Source organism: Miniopterus natalensis, chromosome 17, assembly GCF_054644295.1.
Source record: "Miniopterus natalensis isolate mMinNat1 chromosome 17, mMinNat1.hap1, whole genome shotgun sequence".
Lineage (NCBI taxonomy): Eukaryota > Metazoa > Chordata > Mammalia > Chiroptera > Miniopteridae > Miniopterus > Miniopterus natalensis.
The window spans coordinates 26,207,923-26,230,104 of NC_142097.1; the positions used below are offsets into that span (position 1 = coordinate 26,207,923).

Consider the following 22,182-nt stretch of genomic DNA (forward strand, 5'->3'; position numbering starts at 1 on the left):
TAATCACAGTGAAGACTGTGATCGTGAAAACCTGAGAAATCAACAGGACCAACACATGCCAAGTGCTTCAGTGTAACATAGCAGGGCCACAGAACTAGAGAAATAGGAACCTAGACCCCAGGTTTTAAGGCATCAGAAAGCCCCAGCTGAGGTGACTAGTATGTTTTCCCTAAAAACAAACCTGCTTTAATACCAAGCCTCTGAAGTGCTAAGTGCTTCCAAGGTACTGGGTGGTTGCTGGAACTGCCATATGCCCATCTTGGGGTACGTAGCAAATGCCTGAGTAATGAATGCTCAGTGGCAATCTGAGATTACTGGACAAGCTGTGATCCTTGTAATGGAACCTGTGATCTTGAATTTCCCTATACCACTGTGATCTGGCTCAGCCTAGTCCTTCAATACTACTAGAGTTTATTCTAAGGGGTGGAATAGAATTACAGGAATAACATTGATTTCTTAAATTTGTTTCAATTTACAATGGTTTCTCCCTCATCTCTAGTTGGAAAGGAATGGTCAAACAAGAGCTCTTCCTGAATTAGGATTTAATATTTGTCAGCCAGATAAAAGATTCTCAGAGGGGAAAAAAAAAAGACTAAAAATTTAGTCTGAAAAACTCATTGCTGATAAAAAATATATATAAAATATAGAGAAGAGTAAACTGACAAAATTCAGAAAGTAACGTTTTTGTATCCCTTCTAGAAACATAGAAATGTGTATTTTGGTTTGTTTAGTACACTATTGGGGCTATAACTTGTTTTGCAACTTTTTTTTTTAGCTTAGATTTAGTAAAGACTTTTCAAGTGAAAAATTCCTCACCCTTTGCTAGTTTTGCCTCTAAAGTATTTTTGTCACCCCCTTTCCCATGTCCCCTTATGGAGAAATGTACAGTTGTGTCTAGGATCATGCTGATTAACTAGGGCTTGGGGCCAAGTTGGTCAGCACTGCTCTGGGGCTGACCTCTTTTGCTGCTGGCAGGTGGAGTGGGTGTTCCAGCTTCAAGGTTTTTTCTGGCAGGAAGACGGAACTCACGCAAGTAAGGTCTGTCAAAGAGCTGCTACACCTAAGACGGGAAGTGAGAAGAGATTTTAGGGTTGGCAAAGAGATGAGCAGGCCTCAATCCTTAACTAAGGACCAAACTTCAGCATGACCTGCTTGGGGTAGGGGTAGGCAGCTTGCTTTGTCTTGACTTTAGCAGTCCCAGGCTTCATTCAAACCAGCTTCCCATATGTCTTAATTCATGCGAGATGGAAACAGATCCATTGTTTCAACATCTGCCCCGCATAGGTCTCACCAGTGAAGCGGGGGGGCTATTTCAGTATCAATAAAAATAGAAGGAATATAGAACTGAGAGGGTAAAATAGTGATCTAGAGACAGTGTCTGTAAGACCTGGCCTCCATGGCTGACTCCGCATCCTTTCTGGGGAAAGCTAAACAACAGTCAAAACAGCTGGTGATTGGGCAGGTACTTTGCAAAGAACCTTGTCTTCCTCAGGCTGCCCCAGTCCCTGCTTTTACAACCCCAGGTTACACCAGGCCTTGCTGCTCTTCAGGTTTGTTTGGCAAATAACTGGAAAAAAGTGCCTTGCAGAAAACATAACCCCACCACTTTCAAGTCTCCTACCACATCCAGTAGGCATTGACCTAGTGCAAGTTTTTTTTAATTGATTTTTAGACAGAGAGGAACATTGATTGGTTGTTCCACTTATTTATGCATTAATTGGTTGCTTCCTCCATGTGCCCTGACGAGAAATTGAACTGGCAACATTGGCGCATCAGGACGATGCTCCAATCAACTGAATCGCCTGGCCAGGGTTAGAGCAACAGCTGTAGAAGCTCAGACTGAATTAGTAGTTTTAGGGCACCTCCAGCCATAAGTTCATTTCCTCATTGACGCTATCCATATGCCATGCCAATACAGGTACTAGATTGGCGTCTGCCTCTCTGGAAGTTGTTTTCCCTGCCAAGCATAGAAATTCTTTGGCAAAACCTAAGTGCTTGATTATCCTAAGTGGTTAAGCCTTGTTTTCCTACCACTGATTCATTTGGGAGGTGGATAGGGGCCCACAGACCTTTGACTTGTGATTTTGTCAGTGTACCAAGAACAGTAACCCTTTCACCTTTACTCTGTCTCACACAGGTCAGTCATTCTCCTTGCCTCTAGTTCTGACTTTATTGTGGAGCATGAGGGGGACTCTGGGGAAATCATGTGAAACTTAACACTTGATTTGAGTTCTAGTCCTTGTTCTGTCCAGGGATTCTTTGAAAATTCACATCTGCCTGAATTGAGAAACAGAATCTAGTGCACCAGTTGTCTCCTGAAGAGGGTATGGGAGCTTGCTAAAGAGGAGTTCAAAATCAGCTGGACGGAAACTCTTGTCTTCCTTTTTGAGTACACAAAAATACCAATGATATTCTCAAAGCTGGTTCTTTTCCAGTCTAACCTTAACGGCAGACTGGAGATAGGTTGCACAGTATTTGTTACTTCATTTCAGATGCTATTTTAACCAAGGAAACAAAACCTAGTTCAGTTCACATGGGGAGAGGTGGAGAAAGACCAAAGTTGGTGCTCTGCCCTGTCTCAGAGCCAGGCCCCAAAGTTCTCCAGCCAGACCACAGGATATGCAAACAGTAAACAGGGCAGGACTGGTCAAAGTCAACTAGGATTTAAAAAATCCACGTGGAGTAAACAGTGGCTTTGGTACTATTACCACCATGCCAATCAACAAGGTCACAGTGCAGACCCAGACCTGCTGTTGAATGTTTTAATACAAGCCATTTAATATAAACAAAAACTATAGAACTGAATTGTCAGTACATATTGTAAACTTAATGTTTCAACCTTACCTTGGAGTTCTGCCACGTCACTGGCCTAACGGAAAAAAAGCCTTAGAAACAGACTACAGTTGACCCTTGAACAATATGTGTTTGAATTGCACAGGTCCACATACGTGTGGATTTCCCCCCCAATAAATACTGTAAATGTATTTTATGATTTTTTGATGACATCTTTATTGTAACAATACAGTATATAATACATGTAACATACAAAAATGTAATCAACTGTTTGTTATTGGTAAGGCTTCTGGTCAACAGTAGGTTATTAAGTCTTTGGGGAGTCAGGTTATATATGGGTTGAATTGTGGGGGAGGGGTGTCAGTGCCCAACCCTTGTGTTGTTCAAGGGTCAACTAACTGTGCTGCTGTACTTGCCCCCAAAGAGCAGAGCCAGCTCTGCTTTTCATCCCAGCAGGATGGTTTTACCTCAGATTTCATTTGCTTTCAATGTTCAACAATTTATTCAGCAGGAAGCTCTCAAGGTCAATTAAAAGTCATTCATATAAGCGAGATGAGCAACTTGACACTGTCTAGGAAAGCAGTAACTTTTGGAGAAAACCTCAATGCTGAACGGTCAAACCAACGGTGATGTGCAGATCAGAGACTGATGGTTGTCTGGGGATCTTAAGCTCTATCAAACTTCCTTAACCACACACCAGAACATCAGGATGCCTCTACTTGCTTGCTTCCTACTTGCTTCCACAAGGCAAGGTGAAGCCAAGACTCCTTCCTTTATTAAGCTAAATGCTGGCCTGATAGTGATACAAGTATTTCAAATTCTAGGAGGGAAAACACTGAACCTGGTCTTGGTTCAGTCCTATCAGCTCAATTTTTATCTAAGAACATCCTCATGAGAAGATCCAACTTGTAGATCAGATTAGTATGATCTCAAATAGAATCCACCTCCATACGTAGTTCAGGATCTGGAGCCAATGCAGAAGATTTGCATTTTGGAGTTCCAGCCCCACCAAATTATCTTGGAGTAACAATTTCCTCTTATCATTTCCCCTTTCTGTATGAGGAAAGTAATTACTTTATAACACTGATTCCCAATGCCACAGGCCAAAGGCTATGCTGAGCACACATGACCAACCACCAAACGGCCATGGGTTAAAATTAAATTGAGCTGAGTGTGAGTGAGTTCTGGTCTGTAAGATTATATTTGAAATTAAGTACTTAAAAACTCAACTATTAAAATTACTTAAAATTGGTAGTCAAAACTTTCAAATGACACTGAAAAGCAGAAGTAATTAATCCTGAGCACTGTCAGTTGACAGAATGCTCCTGTGGTGGTTATACTGGTCATTTACTGTACCAACCTGAAAGTCAACAGAAGACAGTGGAGGAGCAAGGTTTCTTTTGCCAGTGTAAGAAACCTCCAATAATGATGCTATCATATTAGTAACCTCTTCTTTAGTAACAGTAACTAAGGCAATAACCTATCTCCTCTTCAAGCCCTGGGCAAGAGGTCTATGATGATGCAATTTCAATGAAGCCATCCAACAAACATGTTTTGCATTGCCTGAAGAAATGTTCCCTGAATACTTTCAAAAGGGGATTTAAGGTTTGTTGTGCCTATGTATATTTTTTATTTCTAACATTTCTGCATGCATTTGTGGCTTCAATAATCACTGGAGAAAAACTTATTCTTAAACCTTGAATCTAGAAATGTGACAATTGGCTTTTAAAGATAACACTGTGAATATCTATCTGCACTTCAATTTTCATTGTCTGTATTATCAATTTCAGTGTCCTCCCTGGAAAGAATGACATGGTTTTACAAGAGTTCAGGAATCCAGAAAAGACAATGAAGTAGCTTTCAAAGGTTAAGGCTAAAACTGAATAGCAACCCATTCTGGACACATACCAAGGCTGAAGGCTAATTTCAGTGCATCTTATGATACAGAACAGAACCAGAACACCACTGCCCACCTCACCCCAACTCTTCTTATCTAGCTACTGACTGTTCTGCTGCTGCCAACTACAAGGACACACTCAGACCTCTGCACAGAAAAAGCCTCCCAGCTCCATCTTACTTATGCCTCCCCAAACTCCTAGGAGACTTTTTGAAAGAAGTATCTACACATCAGTTTACTTGAAACAAATGCTTTGTACTAAAGAGGGAGCTGAATTGGTTACACTGATTTGACCTCAATGGAAATCCCACTTTCCCTTTTTATAAACGATGAAAGTCTAGTCAGTCCCATTTTGGCTCTAGAATTATAGGCAAAAAACGACATTAAGAAAATAGATGACATTTTAATTCAGTAATCAAATCCAAGGCCAATTCCTGAAAATTCTGGAAAGTTGACTTTAGCTAAGGTCACACAAATATAAGAAATACATGAGCCAGGATCCAAACCTAATTAAAAACCCCATGTTTCCAAACGTATCGTAGTTTGGAAGTGCTATCAGATCACAGTGCTGAACAAACAACCTTTAAGCAATACGAAGACAGAATGATGTGACAAAATTTATAGTCTCTGCAGCAATTATAAATACTCAATAAATATTTACTCAATTAATGTAGTGAGACCATTCAAAGACTCAGGCCAGGCACCAGATTCTCAAGCCTATGGTGTTCAAGAAATAAAACCATCCAGATGTGGAAGTTGTTTTCAACAGGCTGAACCTGTAAGGTAATAAAAGGCAAGGAGGGTTTCTGGCAAGACTTAAGACAAATCAAGGATTATAAATCTATATATAGTTTTATTAAGACAAAAACTGACAGTGTGGTATGAAGTTTACATTTAAACAACGTTTTCACAGAAATCTAACACATGCCTAAAAAGATTTTACAATGAAGTTCTAGATGCAGGTCTGGATGATGTCAAGAACTGATGAATCTCATGAGTCAAGACAGCATTTTGGGTATTAATTCTTAGGATTAAAAAAGAATTTTTGTTTTGTATTTTAAAGTGAACCACGGCCCTAGTATGAAAACGAAAGTTCAGTCTTCTCCTGAGACCAGGGCTTTTGAAATAATCCAACTCTTGAAGTGAGTTGATGAACTTGTGCTGTCAGTGACTGAACCCTGCCACCAATCGTTTCAGAGTTCAAAGTTCAAAAAACAGAGAGGCTCCAAGAGTTTTCCACCCTAAGAATATGGGTCCTTCTCTTTACTCTCACACCTCCTATGCCACCCTCTTCCCCTCCCCAAATACCTCAGCCAGTAGCTTGGATGGACAAACTAATATTTATAGCTTCATAATTAGAAAAGGGTCTTCTTGTCAATTTCAAGAATTAGCACCTCTAAGACAGAATGCTCTGCCTATGTATATGCTCCAATAAAAGACTTTCCATTCTCAACCAGTTTCCACCCCCCAAATGGCAGCTTTGGTAAAATCAACTGGCTTAGTCCTTTGTTGGGAACAGCATTAAGCAGGCAGAGAATACCTTGGCTTGTAAGTTTCAGGCATTCACAGCTTTTAAACAGTCTCTCACAGTCCTCAATCATATTGCCAATGACATTTTTTTTGAAAAGATAAAATATTCTGGACACAAAACCAAATCATTAGTTGTTTGTTCTTTCCATTGTTTCACCATTTCCCCAACCAGGCCCCAAATTTTAACAAAAACAATCCTACCCATCTCCCTTCCTACCCCATCCCTCCCACCCCCAAATAATACACCAGTAATAGCCAAAAACTACACACATGCTACGCTGTAAAAATGCAGTTAACACTATTGGGAAGAAGGCTGTGGTTGTGGAGATGCTCTCTGAAGATCTACAGTGGCTTTTTGCTCTCCTACACATCCATTCTGCAAAATTTGTCCTTCATAGAAGGCCCTTTGCTCTTCTCAGCAAAGTGCAGAATGTGTTGCCTTGAAACACTTATCCTCCTTCCCCTCCACTTGGATGGTGTGCAAACTATACAGCATGGAACGGCTTTAAAGCACTTGGGCTGCTGTAGGGCACAGAAACTATACTGGCTCTTCAAAGGACATCTTCTCAAGCCACCTCAAGACAAGTAGAACTCCTTCCCCTCCCCACTTGAAACCCACAGTCAGATGTGACAGGGGCTAGTACTCAGGAGAGTTAATTCTTGTCATCTTTTTTGTCATCATCCTCTGAGGGGTAGGAATGCCACGTCAGCCTTTCCTCATAGAAGGATATGACAACCTGGGGGCACTTGACATTGGCTTCCTTGGCTGGGACCAGGTCAGCCTCATCAGAGTTTTTCCTGCAGAACAAAGCACAGAGAGACTTTGAGACCAGGTGCTAGTGGTCTCCCAACTTGGGTCACCCAAGGGATAGGGCTTTAAAAAATATTAATTTCAGAAGCGTAAGCTAGGGACGGGTGCTAACATGGCCCAAGCAGCATTCACTGACAGCTTTTAGTCAAGTGACATCCTTGTAGATCTCCTGTTGAAAATCCCCTCTGGGTATCTTTGTCAAAAGGTAGGTGACCTAACTCAATCTATCACATGTGAACCTCTGGGAAAGGCTAAAAAAAGCATGACTTGGATTCTCTGAGGGAAGGAGAGAGGCTACTGCACTCTTCTGAAAGCCGTATGTCAGGCTGCTAAGAGCCCATGGAGAGATCTTGGCATTGCAATAGGATTTCATACTATGTTGGATAACACTGAATACCAATCTCACATTGGCCAGAGCCAATGCAGGTGAACAGTTTCTTGCTGTCCCCTAATTATACTGTTTAACATTATCAAATGCCATGCTCACACAGATATGTCACAACTCCCAGGTACTTTGAAATGGTTTTTCAACACTGGGAGGTAGAAAATGAATGAACTATTACATAATTCTCTATATTCTTCTGAATATTAAAATGTTCTCAAAATGTGAAAATCACATCCACATTCCAAGGGACAAAGAAGTAAACTCTATCTTCAGGTCACTGGGAACGTCCCACAGTATAGGGCAGGCAGCAGATATATGATAGAATCTCTGAAGAGGCACCACTCAAGTTCCAGAAACCCAGTAAGAGGTAAACCAAAGCTACACAGCTACACAGCACCAAAGAGTAAGCTGGTAAGGTATGTTCTGAATAATGGACTCGAGAGAATGGGAGGGAAAAGAGTATAACAGTATGGGAGCCTGAAGCAGGCTGCCCCTTGTTGACAATTCAACAATACTCTCAGAGATAAGTTCAGTCATTTCACTACATAGAAATATTTGCTATTTTCAGAAATGGAAAAGTATCTCTACTCCTCAGGAAAATAAACTTCAATCAACATCAATTTTAACCTACAGAGTTATATTTAGCTATAATCTTTACAAACAGCAGTGAGTCAAAGGAATGTAATCTTAAGCAATATGGAGATACTACTATAACTCAGACTTGTCAAATGCAGAGAAAAAGTGTATTCTAGTTGCACTGAATAACTCCTGGAATCAGTTCTTTCCCTCCGAACGCAGCATCTTAAAAATAACTTAAAAACAAAACAAAACAAAAAACCCCAGAAAAAGCAAAAAACCTTTTCTTCTATTGGCTAGCAATAAATCAGCTAAAAGTCAGATTCAGTAAATACCTAGGAAATGCATAGGAAGAAAACAGAGGTTTAGCTAGCTGTGACACAGACTTTCTATGGTGTTAAAGTTGGGCCTCTCTGGCCACCTTCTAAAGGAGAGGAATTAGTATAGATGTGAATTTCAGAGAAGGTGCTAGACTGACAAAAGGACAAAGCACAAAGAATACTGCTTCATAGGCAAAGGCTTAGAATTACTTGCCCCTAACTTATATTTTAAAAACAATGATTGAGATCCACTTGGAGGGAAAAAAGTACAAGCATTTTCAATAAGGGGTGAGAAAAGGAGGGGGGGGGCCTTCCTTTTGGGCAGAGACTAGGGAAATTATAGAAAATTTTGGGTTAATTACAGTTCTTAAGATTCTCAAGACAACTGTTTCCAGTAAGCTGTTTCATGGAGTCTTACTAACATTGGTGTTTATATTTAATGGAGAAAAAAGTAGGCTTGCTCTATGCTCAGAATATAGGAAAGAGGTCTTGCTGACCCCTGCTGGCTGATCCTGGAACTGTAGAACCTGTACACACTGGAATGAACCTAACAATTAACGAAAAGGGAAGAGCTACAGAAATTCTTTCCTAACCCAGAGAAGTTAATTAACAGAATTTCTGAGCCTGGGGCCAGCCCAATCTTTATCAAGGAGGTGGTAGAAGGGGAGGGTGGTTCAATCACACTTTTTCCTTTCACTTAGAAAAGTGAAATGTGATTCCTCCCCATACCCTCTCCACTCTAGATTTTCTCCCACCTCCTAAAAAAATGGCCAAAGACCTGAAAACCCTAAGGGCCCCTACCTGTAAATCATGAGTCCAAGTTGGCAGTCAGGCCGAGGGTCACTATCGAAGGACTATGCCATCTTAAAGATTTCACACCTGGGTGACTGGAATTTCGAAGGTCCAGCTCTTTTCTCTGGCATGGAACAAACGGGAGAAGAAAAAAACAACCACACAGAGCCACTGGCAAACTCACCATTTCATCAGGAACATGAGTTCTCCACTGGAGTCTGTCGCTCCAATAATTCGTTCTGGCTCCAAACCCCGGGCAAAGCCTCGTGGCTTTTCTGACTGCAAAAACCAGAGGGATTGAACAATTTTAAATATGTGGGACTGCTATCCAAACTGGAGTTACTCCTGTTTCTCTGATTCGTGTATTCAAACTCGTTTGCCAATATTTCATCAATACCATGGTCCTGAGTCACAGACCTTTTAAAATCGTTCTGAGTGATTATCCCATCAAGGTCCGAAATGTTTGAGGTTTTCCCACATGTAAAAAGGGACATAGATATCAAGCAAAATAAATGTTCACAAAGGTTTCTTCACCCTCAACAGACAACCTGCTTTAAGGAACTGAGAATAGATTAAAATAGCTACCTCAAACCTGTAATGATGAAAACACTGAATATGCCCTGGCCAGTGTGACTCAGCTGATTGGGTGTCACCTTGTGCGCCAGAAGGCTACTGATTTAATTTCCAGTCAAGGGCACATGCCTGGGTTGTGGGCTCAATCCCCAGTAGGAGGTGTGCAGGAGGCAGCTGACAGATACTTCTCTCTCATCGATGTTTCTCTCTCTCTATCCTTCTCCCTCCTCTATCTAAAAATCAATAGGAACATATTTTAAAAAAAACAATAACATTTAAAAAAAAGGAATGAATTGTTTCTGGACCTTCAGATAAAAGTAGATTGTGTGGCTTTGTGAGAGTAGTGAGCCCCCAAATACTTTGTAAGCATTAGCTATCTAAGATTCCAGAAGGACTGAGATGGCTGCTGATATTCAAGAAGCAGCAGAACAAAAGTGCTGAAATTATCTGGCTTTCAGCTTCTTTGACAGCAGTAAGACTTCTGGCTAGTAACAATTCTTACTCCTACCCTTACCTCTTCTTTCTTCTTCTTTGGTTTGCTCTCCTCTCCCTTGTCTTCAGAATCAGAGTCAGCTTTGCGCTTGCCTCCTTCTGATTTATCTGTCTCATGTGCTGTTTTCTGTGATTGTAGAAACTCAGCAATGAGGTCGGGGCAATCCAAGTTCTCTTCTGGCTCCCATGTGTTGTCCTCACTGAAATCAGAGGGCACAGTGAGTCACTTTCCACTTAAAGTTAGCATACTCATACAAAGGAGAAGCATAGGAGGACAAGAGCTAGTGTCCTTGGCAAAGAGGAGTTAACAATGAATGACTAGATTTTGCCCAATACCAAGAACTGGGCAGTTAAAATCTCCTGGGTGGGGAGGGAGGACTTTTTAGTACAAATTGGAAGCTTAGAAACTTGCCTCTTTCAAGGAAAAATTATTTTCTCTTGCAAATTTACATCAGTCTAAAGCCATACACAAAACTGCTCCTCAGAAATCACTGGCTTGTATTATAGCACTTGGTACATATAGATCATTTTTCTAGTTAGACTATAAGCCATGAAGGCCAGGCCGGAGACACACTGTACCCATCAGAGCACCCTAGGCCTTGCATATTACTAAACGCCTGAGAAATAGTTGGTGACTAAATTAACAGATTTACCCAGGTCAGTGAAACTTACTCTGAGAACCCCTTCCACTTGAGGAGGTACTCCACTTTGCCCTTTACCACTCGACGGTCGAGAACTTTTTCCACCACGTATTCCTCTTCCTCCTCCTCTAGCACCTCTTCCACTTTCTTCTTGTTTTGTTTTTTCCCCATAGTGCCCGCCAGTTTTCTGGTATAAAGTGTGACGCTGCTAAAATGATAAGGAAAATAAAAAGGACATTTAAGGGCACACTTGTTGGTTAGGTGAATACACGGATGGTAAGAGAAGCTGGGACATCACAGATGACTTTAACAATGTGTGCTGCTTATTTAAGTGCTATGCCTATTTATCTTCAACTCATCATGAAATTTGCTGATATACTTAGCCAGAAAGTTCATAAAACAGCCTAATCTCACAGCAAAACTTCTTTATTCTTGCATAGTCACATAAAACTTTTACATGTGTTCTAAGTTTAAAAGTTCCCACTACCCTTTTTACTATAAAGCATGGTATCTAACACAGTTTTCCATTTCATTACAGTACCAAACTTGAATTTTTACTGTGGGAAATAGTTTGTCCTATTTATTAAACATCTAGTTTGATTTTCCCTTTTGTATATGCCTATAACCTATTCTTCCACACAGTTTAAACACCCCTCTCTTTTCAGTCTCCTTAAGGTTCTTTATAAAGTCTTTTCTGAATGCCACCATTAATTTACACTTCATAATTCACAAGTTTCTCGTTAACTTCTCACTCTACTTAGTTTATTTTTAAGGCTGAGATATGCCATAATGACTATGAAATTCTCTGAACCGGAGAACTGCAATTATTTAGAAAATGAGTTGGGGTTGGGGAGCTTAGTTATCACAGATAACAGAACCTGATTTTATTCTTTTTTTTTTTTTTTTTAAATATCTCTTTATTGATTTCAGGGAGAGGAAAGGACAGGGAGGGAGGGAGAGAGAGGGAGAGAGAGAGAGAGGGAGAGAGAGAGAGGGAGAGAGAGGGAGAGAGGGAGAGAGAGAGGGAGGGAGAGAGGGAGGGAGAGAGAGAGGGAGAGAGAGAGGGAGAGAGAGAGGGAGAGAGAGACGGAGAGAGAGAGGGAGAGAGAGAGGGAGAGAGAGAGAAAGAAAGAAACAGCAATGTTGAGAGTCACTGATCGGCTGCCTTCTGCACCCCCCCAACTTGGGAACAAGCCCACAACCTGGGCATGTGCCCTGACCAGGAATCGAACCCCGATCGCCTGGATCATAGGTCGATGCTCAACTAGAGCCATGCCCAGCTAGGCCTGATTTTATTCTTAAAATACATCATCAGGCTGGGTAACCTTTAAGGGTTTTCCCAGTGCTAAAATTCCAGTCCCCTATAAATCTATTTTCTTTTGTCCTTCATACAACTCTTTGACTGCTGGTAGGCTTAAAGCCTTATGTTTACCAATTTGTGTCAGTAGGTGGCACCATAAGATACCAACACAACAAAATTGATCTACAAAACTGGCCAAAATCTACTAATTGATGGATCAGTTGCCCAGAATGAGATACTAAGAATCAAGAGTATGGCAGAGGATCCAAACAAGAAAGAAGTTACTACCATGTTTGATTTTAAGTCAATGGCAATTTGGTTTGGTTAAACTGGTTGTTCTTAGTATCCTTAGGAAAAGGAATCTAATTTAGTAAGTAGAAATTCTTCAAAATACTTTAAAACTGGCCTGTACCTATAGAATGTATTTTAGAAACAGCCCATCTATAGACTATATGAAATACAACAAACTTTTTAAAAAATATTTTAAAATTTATTTTAGAGAGGAAGGGAGAGGGACACGGAAGCATCAATGCACCAAACATCAACTGGCTGCCTCCTGCACGCCCCCTGCTAGGGAGTGAGCCCACAATCTGGGCATAAGCCTGGACTGGAATAGAGCCAGCAACCTCTTGGTGCATGGATCTATGCTCAACCACTGAGCCACACTAGCCGGACTCTTTGTTTTTATTTTATTTTTTAAATAACAAACTTCTCATAAAAGTCAGGATCATCATTATGAATCAGTTATATTATCTACAGATGCTTACTTCTGCTTACATTCAGATATTCCCATGTCTGCATATATGAGCAATGCTGACTTAATGAAAAAACAAACATCTGTTTGGGGACTAGAAAATTCTAGACACTGCTGGATACTGGAGATTCAACAGAGTAAAAAATGGTCCCTGCCTTCCTGAAGCTTAATGTCTAGTAAGAAAAAATGTAGACACTTCTCCCACTAAAGGTATTCTGAACTTTTGCACAGTGACACAAAACAATGTTTTCAGAGATGCTTTTAGTGTGGCCTAAAGCAACACCCAAGGTACCTCCCCCCCACTTCAGAACACAAAGCTAAGAGTATCTTTTCAACACTTTTTCTGTTGCTTTTCAGAGTGGAAGGGGGAGGGGAAAAGGAGGGGGAGGGAGGGGGGGGGGAGAGAGAGAGAGTAGAGATAGAGAGAGAAACACTGATTGGTTGCCTCCTACACACGCCCCAACCTGGCTGGGGATCCAGGTATGTACAGGAGGTACGTGCCCTTGACTGAAATCAAACCCGAGACCCTTCAGTCTGCGGGCTGATGCTCTAACCACTGAACCAAACGGGCTAAGGCTCAAGTAGGAACTCTTGATTTGCATCTTTACTCACTTAAATCATTGTTCTAGGAACTTAAATAAGAAGTAAAGAATGCAGAAAACAGACTCCCACTTTTCTCCTGAGCTTTCTTAACTGGCTCATCCCAGCACCTACCTTCAGAGATTGGATTCTTTATATTGGAGAGTCTCAGCCAGGCTTCCCAATGTGAGTTTCCCCCCTTATTTATAGGTAGTTCTCTAGGGTCCTGAATAAGCTGTTTTCAAAATCAGTAGAGATGCAACCCAATCTTCCCACAGAATCTAGTACCTTCAGAAAAGCTAAGAGCCCCTTTAAATATTATGACGGGCCAATTATTCTCATACAACTTCCAAATGGATTATTTCAAGAGAAACCTCCTCTCCCCGAAGAAGGCAGTCTCTAAACACCAGAAGAGATATCTAGAAAGAGAGCTCTCAATTGGAATTGCTTGCAAGGAAATTTCAAAGTAACTCAGATCAGTGTAGTAGGATAATGGAAAAACACCTTTAGTCAGCACTATTTCCACTCCCCTTAAGCATCTTGGCAACCAAATTATGATATTAAAAGTGCCATAATCATTGAACAAAAGGTCAAAATATCTGAAAGAACATCACAAGAAGTGTACACAAAGGCAAACAATTCTAGATGAACTCAAATCTTAATCCCTAGACAAGTCTTCTAAAAGTTTATCATGAGGTTGTAGACAAAAAAAATCTAGTTAATTAAGATGCTATAACTTTTACCTAAATATTTACTGGATCTGCCACATCTGAAGATGCTTAGAAAAATAATACTTTACATTTGTATTGCACTTTACAGTTTAGAAAGTGCTACCCCATATCTCATTTCATCCTGTTTCACAGAAAAGATCCTGTGAAACAAGCCATTCAGGTATTATTGACACCTCAAAGATAACAGGTTTACATGAAATAAATCACCTAAGGTCACACAATTAACCAAGAGCACAACACTTCAGTAAGGACATCTAGCAAGGCTGGGCTAACTCACCCTGCTGCACTGGCAGAACTAGGAGCTGGCTGCACAGGGAGGAGTCCCTCTGGCTGTGCAAAGAAAAGGAAAAAGAAGGAGAAGGAGGAGGAGGAGGAGGAGGAGGGAGGACAGGGACAGGGAAGTCTCCTGAGACGGTATCCCTGCATTAGCACATAAGGAAATGAATGACAATGATTTCCTTTCAGAAAAGACCTTGGAAGAAATCGCTGTTAAAAACCCCCCACAAAACGCACAATGATTTTTAACTGGTTACTGGAATATGAAGGTATTCATTGTTAATCAAACCAGCAAGCAGTAACGAAGCTTTTAAGTGCCCAGAAGTCTTTTGAGTCTTTTAAATTGACAACAGTTAGATGGTGTAGAATTTTCAAAGTTAAACAACTCTGGAGAGACAATTACTGGGAAAAACGCCAATTTTAAGAAACCCAAATACACCTACAGTATCCCAGACTAGGTTTTGGTTAACACTTCCTATGAACATGCTCCTATAGTATTCATTTATTTAACAATTGTCTATTGGGCACCTATTATGTGATTGGGGCTAAAAAACAGGGTGAACATGAGATAAAATCCCTGGTCCCTTAGAATTTACATTCTAATGTGGATCAGTAAGTTAGCATGACTGGAGTATGCATACATGTATGTGCAAAGCAGGGCACAGACAATAGGCGAGAAAAAATTAGTGAGAAGTACTATTAAAAAAATCTTTAGATTAAGTAACATTTAAACAGAGAACTGAATGACAAGGAGACAATTCAGCAAAAACCAGAAAAACATACCAGGTTTAGAGAATAATTGGCTCAGAGTCCTAAGGTGAGAAGAGGATGCTCTATGAAGAATATAAATGTGGCCAGATTAGAAACAGCTAGACTGAGGGGAGTGGTAGGCAAGGAACAGACGACAATTATTGTGCCTATCACTCCCCGCCTCATTCTTTCATCTAGCCTCTTTTTTCTAGTCCTTGTTTTCCTTCCCCCTGCTTAGCCTCTAGCTTTAAGACCTAGTCAATTAATAGCTGTAAAAGTTTATAACTACAGCTCTACTAACTTTTAATACTATTTAAAAAAAACAAATCAAATCAATAAGCATTTACTAAGAGCCTGGGTGGAATACAGGGTGACCAAGTAAATTCTACATCACAAGAACCCTCTCTCAGACTCAGGCAAATGGAGCTGTTTGGTCAAGCTAGAGGGATATAAGGACATCCAAGAAGTACAAGCTTTTGAGAATCCCTAAGGGTAAGTGATAACAACATAACAACAACTAACATTTATTGAATACTCAACACTTAATGCATATAAAGGCACTTAATTCAATCCTCATAACAACTCTTTTAAGTCCATTTCACAAATGAGGAAACTAAGGCTTACTGAAGAAAAGAAAATTTCCCAAAGTCCCCCAACAGTAGGACACAAAGCCAGGAATGAAAGATAAAATACAAAAAGGCAAAAAAGTTGAAGTTCATTTCAACAGGAGAAACGGCAAGAGTATGTAATAGTTAACAAAAGAAATATAAGCAATAATAAGTAGCCACAAAAGCACTACAGGGATTGGAGGAATGAATAGGGGTGATTAAGGAAGGTTTTGAAAGTTGGGATTGCAGCCAAACTCCAAAAGCATTTGAAAAGGTGAATGGGAGGAGGGCAATTTGGCTCAAGGAACTGTTGTGAACAAAAGCAATGAGGCTTGTCTGAGGTAGATGGTGTGTAAACCAGTTTAGACGGGAGTAGACTGAATAGGAAAGTGGTAGGTATCTGCTATAAATTTGTCTACAAGGCCTCTTCCTTCTTCAAGTCCAAACACCGGAGTATTAAACATCTAACATCCTTTGGTTCCTACCATTCTATACTCCTATTTCCCTCACAAAACCTACACTGCTATCAAAACAGAAAACCTAACCTGAACATATCCTGCACGGTCCTTGGTGCATGGCCTTGCTCACTATCAAGAAGTGTGCTCCTACCAGGCCGAGCGTGGCTCAGCGGTTGAGCCTCGACCTAGGATCCAGGCGATCTGGGTTCCATTCCGGGTCAGGGCACATGCCCAGGTTTCTGGCTCGATCCCCAGCAGGCGGCGTGCAGGAGGCAGCCGATCAATGACTCATCATTGGTGTTTCTCCCTCTCCTTTCCTCTCTCTGAAATCAATATATATTTAAAAAAAAAAAAATAGTGTGCTCCTGTCTAGTATCAGCTATCAAAATTCTACCCATTTACTAAGACTTCAAGACTCAGCTTAAATGCTACTTCTTCCATAAAGCCTACCCAACCAAGCCAAATATTATTTCTCTTTTCCTTGCAGTTACCAAAGCACTGATAGGTCTGGTGCCTTGTAAGGTATTGAACCTTACATGGATAACACGGATGAACGTCTCAGACTCAGATAATTAGGGATTAGAAGTCCAAAGTTGTCAGCTTTTTAGGGAATGATCAGCAAGATAAGTCTGACCTACAAACCCTAAAGGGAAAACAAGGAAGAAGTACCTTTGCTAAGCATTAACAACTGCACACCAGTCATCAAAAGGCAGGTAAAGGCATGTGTAGTATATTCAGTTTGTAGTCTTCCTGATTCATGTTTCCAAATTGCTTTTAGTCTGCTAGCTGTGGCTGTTTGTGAGGCAAATGCTTTCCAGATGGAAAACTTTACTGAGCAGAAAACAAGAACTTGTAATCCAATGAACAAGGGTTTCATTTTAAAGGAATCTCTGCCTTTTAAAAAATACATATATTTTTATTAATTTTAGAGAGGAAGGGTGAGGGAGAGAGAGATAAAAACATCATGAGAGAGAATCATTGATTGGCTGCCTTCTGCACACGCCCTGCTGGTGATTGAGCCCCCAACCCGAGCATGTGCCCTGACCTGAAATCAAACTGTGATCTGGATCATAGGTTGATGCTCAAACGTGGAGCCACGCCAGTGAGCAGGAATTGCTGCCTTTGAATTCCTTCAGGATCTAGTACTAAAATACTGGTGTGTGAATAAAATTAGAATATTATCTGAGAAGTACTCAGAAACTTGGCTAACCCCTTTCCAGTATGTGGATGTGGATGAGACTATAGATTTGGGTTGAGAGGCCACAGGGATCTGCAAATGTTAGTAGGACACAGTTATATATGAAGCAAATCTTTTTTTTTCAATCCTTACCTGAGGACATTTTTTCCATTGCTTTTCAGAGAGAGTAGAAGGGAGAGAGGGAGAGAGGGAGAGGGGGAGAGGGGGAGAGGGGGAGAGGGGGAGAGGGGGAGGGGGAGAGGGGGAGAGGGGGAGAGGGGGAGGGGGAGGTGAGAGGTGAGAGAGACACATCGATTGGTTGCCTCCTGCATGTGTCCCAACCAAGGCCAGGGATTGAGCCTGCAACCAAGGTACATGCCCTTAGCAGGAATCGAACCCAGGACACGTCAGTCCACAGGCTGATGCTCTAACCACTGAGCCAAACCAGCTAGGGCTGAAGCAAATCTTTTAGTTTAAGATGAAATAAAAATGATTAGAAAGCTATACCAGAATTATGACTAAGTTGGAATTAAAAGCAGAGACCAAAACATTCACAGATATAACACAACAGAACCAGATTACTGACACTAACCTCTCAAGTACCATAGTTCTATTAGGCCTTCAATGTGTTAGATACCATTAAAGAGAAAGGCACAATTTCGCAGACAAATTAGGTTGTCCCTTTTGGTCAGCAAATCATAAAAACTAAAGGTAGGAAAGATTTAACACAAGTTATTCAATTCAAATACATACAGATCTGAGTTTTGTCCATATTTGAATAACTTCTCCAATTAACCTTGGAAAGGCTACTCAATTTTCCAACAGATATCACTATTGGGAAATACTTATTTAACTATACAAAGGACACAAAAGGTTTTTGAAGATACTTTTAAAACCGAAAATATTCAAACTATATAGCTTGCTGTTGAAACCCAGAACATGGAGCTTTCTAGTCCTTGCCTAAAATACCTAAAATTGTCACCTGCACAATCTGCATACCTTTTCTGTATTTAATGCCAGGGTGAAAACCAAGGCTAAAACAGGCAACAATTGTTCTCTGCCAAAGGTCATAGATTGAAGACAGGCAAACTAGTTACCTAAGTGCACATTAATTCTTTCTGTTGACTAACACATGGAATTCTCAGAAAGGATCTCAAGGCCCTAGCCATTCATTCAACAATCTGAACAGCTTACCAGGTGCCAGACACTTGGATGAACAAGAGACATGGCCCCATCTTACGTGAGCTCATAAACTAGTCATTGCATTTTATTCCAAAACTTCTTCAGAGAGCCCTGGCAGGGTGCTCAGTTGGTTAGAGCCTCATCTGGATACCCCAAGGTTGTGGGGTCAATCCCTGTCAGGGCACATATAAGAATCAACCAATAAATGCATAAATAAATGGAACAACAAATCTGTTTCTCATTCTCAAAATAAACAATAACAAAAACCTCTTCAGAGAAACTATGAAGTGAAATATTTATCAAGTCTAATTCAAAATCTGTTATACCACCGGAGATAGAATATTGAAAAAGGGAGATTTTCAAAGATAAATTACTAGAAAAATGACAAAAATGCATCAATTCTTTTTAAATGGTGTGAACTCAAAAAGAAACATTTTCCTACTAAAATGGGTACCAGAAGATACAATGGTTGCTTCTTTTCTTTCTATGTACAGTTAGAAAAATAATAGCATCCTGTAGTCAAAAATACAGAAGACTAGGGTATCCTTGCTTGGTCTTCTTTAATCAAGAAGCTAGAAGCACCAGGCTACACACTATTTACATTTTTTAATGAAAAACAATTTAGACTACAGCATCCAATGGAAAAAAAATAGAAACACAGGGAAAGTCAGAAATGACTGAAGATGCTGAACGACCTTAAAGTTTTATTAAGGGGCAACCGATTCCAACAAGGTGTCCTTCAATCATACCACTTTCTATATAAACGTTTGTAAGCACCCAGTAAAGAAAAACAGCACTACTTTCCCAACTGCATTCATTCATCTACTCCAAAACCATGGGCCTGTGAGAGCGATTTCAAACTGTTGACATGATTCTTAACATAATTGAGGAAGCTATCTACTCTGGGCCAAAGGTTCTAGTGTAACTGATCTTTCAGTAAACTCCAGTTCAATTAAGTTAAACCAATATGTCTGAATATAACACAAATTCATGAAAAAACCTTCATATGAAGCTTTGAAAAAGCTCACTTTGTATTCAAATTTGTCAACAAGGAAAGGCTGGCTAAAAAAAACCACAAAGAGCCCAAGGGGGTGGGAGGATGTGACAATCTAAGGAAACTTTTCCTTTTTGTCTCCCAATTTCCCACATCCCTCAAAACCTAACTTAATTCCTTAAAATATTGGCTCATCTACACAGTCCTACAGTTTCACTGCCCTTTGTGACCAGTAACAATCCCAGATAAAAACGTATGACACACATTCGGAATCAAAGTAAGAGCTGCACTTGGACTTTTAACTTCCTAAAGGAATCATGGAGTGAAGGTAGTAGGAAACCTGGAAATGAGAAGAAAGCACGTACCACCCTTTCTTCACACACTGTTTTTACAGCCTCCCCACTGGACCCACGAGGAAGGAAGGGCAGCCAGATTTTCTCTATCTTCACCTTGCAGAAACAGAAATGCTCCCGGAACATCCGCTGTCTACCCTAACTGCTCTTTCCCTCTTGAACCAAGCCAGGCAAATAGCTGCTCCTTCTCCTAACCCCCTCCTCGATTTAGTAAACAGACTTTCTCCTCCAGTAGCACACCCTGGGCTGCCCAGCAGCACCCTCTTACAACTTACTCGAAGTTACTTGCAAGCGAAATTCCTCTGGGAGCCCGGACCAGACCCAAATTCTCAGGTTACATTACTAAACCTCGGTCTCGCAGTTGTGAACCCTCCACACACATGTTCAAGCATCAAGGCTGCCCAGCCAGTCCCGTTCCCAATTTACTATGAAGTCTTTCCTCTCCAGTACAATCCTGCAGCCGCCCATCCAACCCAAGCAGCATTGTCTGAGTCTACCAAGGCCGCAAAGAGCGACCCACAAGTGCTAGGCCCACCCCGAATCTCTTCAACATCCGCCTCAGGATACGCCGCCCCGCCCCCTTCATCTTTCTGGCGCTCGGCGTCTGACCCCCGGCGCGCGGCGAAAAGCCCCGCGCGGCAATGGCGCGGGATCCGCTTCCAACCTCCACCGCAAGCCTGCGGCCCCTCACCCAGGGCTCCCGCCACCGCCGCGCGCCTCCCCCGCGACCCCGCCGCCTCCCCCGCCTCTAGCGGACTCCTTACCTCAGAGCAGCGCCCAAGAGCACGAGAGGAATCGGTGCAGCGCTACTGGCGCGACGCGTTGGGGGCGGGGGGCGGAGGAGTGGCGCCCAGAAAAGCAACAAGCCGAGCTGCCGCGTCAAGCCCCTCGCTGAAGCACTGAAGCGGCGTACCGTAGGCCCAAGCCTACGGCCCTCTCCTCTGCGGAACAAAAGAGCCTCGCACTCTGCGCTGCCCGCCGCCCGCAGTGCGCAGGCGCGGTGACCTGCCGCACTGCTCTATGGGACTCGGAGTCCATCGGAGACTACAAGATCCGATGTGCTGCGCGCGTCTTTTGCCGCCGCCACGCTCTCTTTTCGAGGATTTCAGGGAGTTTTAGTTTTTAACCTGCCAAGTGTTGGGGGAGTGTGTAGTTTAGAGCCCTGAAACCTAGAAAATTAGAGCATGTGCTTTTATAAGCGAGTCCCTTGATGCTTGGTCCGAAAGATGAACCACTTCTGGACAGTAATTCACGTTCTCGAAATTTTTGAATCTTAACAGGTTTCTCACCAGAACTTTACAAAATCTCCAATAATCTGAAATCCTTAATTTCCTCCTCAAATCTCTGTAAGGCTCCTACTTCTCAGCCTTTAGATTACTTTTCTTTCGAGGCTTTCCCTGACTCCTTACACCAGGTTAGGTCCCTCTGGTAGGTGTTATCATGGCATCTTGAATTTAGCATTTTTAGGGTGCTTCATAGCTTTAGCGCAGAACCCCCTTGTCTTCCGGAGCACTCCTCACCCAGTCACTCCAAAGAAACAGAAATAGGCAAAAACCATGCTTCTGTCTAAGGTTCAGAAACAGCCAAAGAAAAAACAATGAATCACAAGTAGTAATTAGTAAAAATTTATTGGGCACACACCAGAAACTCAGTTTGCAAACTGAGCACTTAAACCAAAACACGGAATGAGGCTTAGAGGTATATTGTTGTAAAGCATTACATATTGGGAAAGCAGTGACTGTTAATTCTTCACAGTTACTAGTTATAATATTAGAATTTTCTTAAATGATAGGGAATTGGTCAGTGCTTACCTCATACCAACCTTGGGAAATAGTTCAAGTTTTGCTTACGATTTCCAGAGGCGTAAACAAGAAAGACCCAGGTAAAATTAGTCTTACAAAATAAGCTAAATTAAGCTTTGCTTGTATGACAAAACCGGTTTTGCCTGCTCAGGGAATTTTTAAAGTTGGCCTCCCTTTGTTTTCATTTATTTATTTGTTTTAGAGAGAGAGAAGCATCGATTTGTTGTTCCACCCATTCATGCATTCATCGGTTGATTCCTGTATATGACATAACCTGGGTTGGAACCCAAAACCTTGGGAGTATTGGGTCAATGCTCCAATCAACTGAGCTACCTGGCCAGGCCTCCATTTGTTTTTGATTTTAACAGTTTCCCCCTTTAGGTCATTATCTCAGAAACCTGAGAGTAT

The 22,182-nt window shown here is 41.4% G+C and overlaps 1 protein-coding gene across 5 annotated transcripts; it reads right to left on the reverse strand.

Moving 5' to 3' along the window:
- Positions 1-393: 393 nt before the first annotated feature.
- Positions 394-20,954, reverse strand: CBX1 (chromobox 1). Of its 5 annotated transcripts, XM_087826171.1 has the most exons (6): positions 20,737-20,954; positions 18,638-18,798; positions 10,842-11,018; positions 10,192-10,369; positions 9,289-9,383; positions 394-1,060 (listed from the first exon to the last, which is right to left on the reverse strand). In XM_087826171.1, exons 2-6 carry the CDS (start codon positions 18,691-18,693, stop codon positions 910-912), a joined length of 657 nt encoding a protein of 218 aa, XP_087682297.1. In that variant the 5' UTR covers positions 18,694-18,798; positions 20,737-20,954; the 3' UTR covers positions 394-909. The 5 variants fall into 5 exon arrangements, with proteins under 5 accessions (XP_087682297.1, XP_016057811.1, XP_016057808.1 ...); XM_016202325.2 differs by lacking the exon at positions 18,638-18,798 and having other exon boundaries at positions 10,842-11,015; XM_016202322.2 differs by lacking the exon at positions 18,638-18,798 and having other exon boundaries at positions 20,737-20,953.
- Between the last annotated feature and the right edge of the window lie 1,228 nt (positions 20,955-22,182).

Coding starts and splice junctions, on each gene's coding strand:
- CBX1 (XM_087826171.1), bottom strand. CDS start 18,693: ATGAGCTCACGTAAGATGGGGCCATGTCTCTTGTTCATCCAAGTGTCT. Junction 11,019..18,637: donor ATCCAAGTGTCTGGCACCTG/GTAAGCTGTTCA, acceptor TTATCATTTTAG/CAGCGTCACACTTTATACCA. Junction 1,061..9,288: donor CTCATGTTCCTGATGAAATG/GTGAGTTTGCCA, acceptor TTCCCGTCTTAG/GTGTAGCAGCTCTTTGACAG.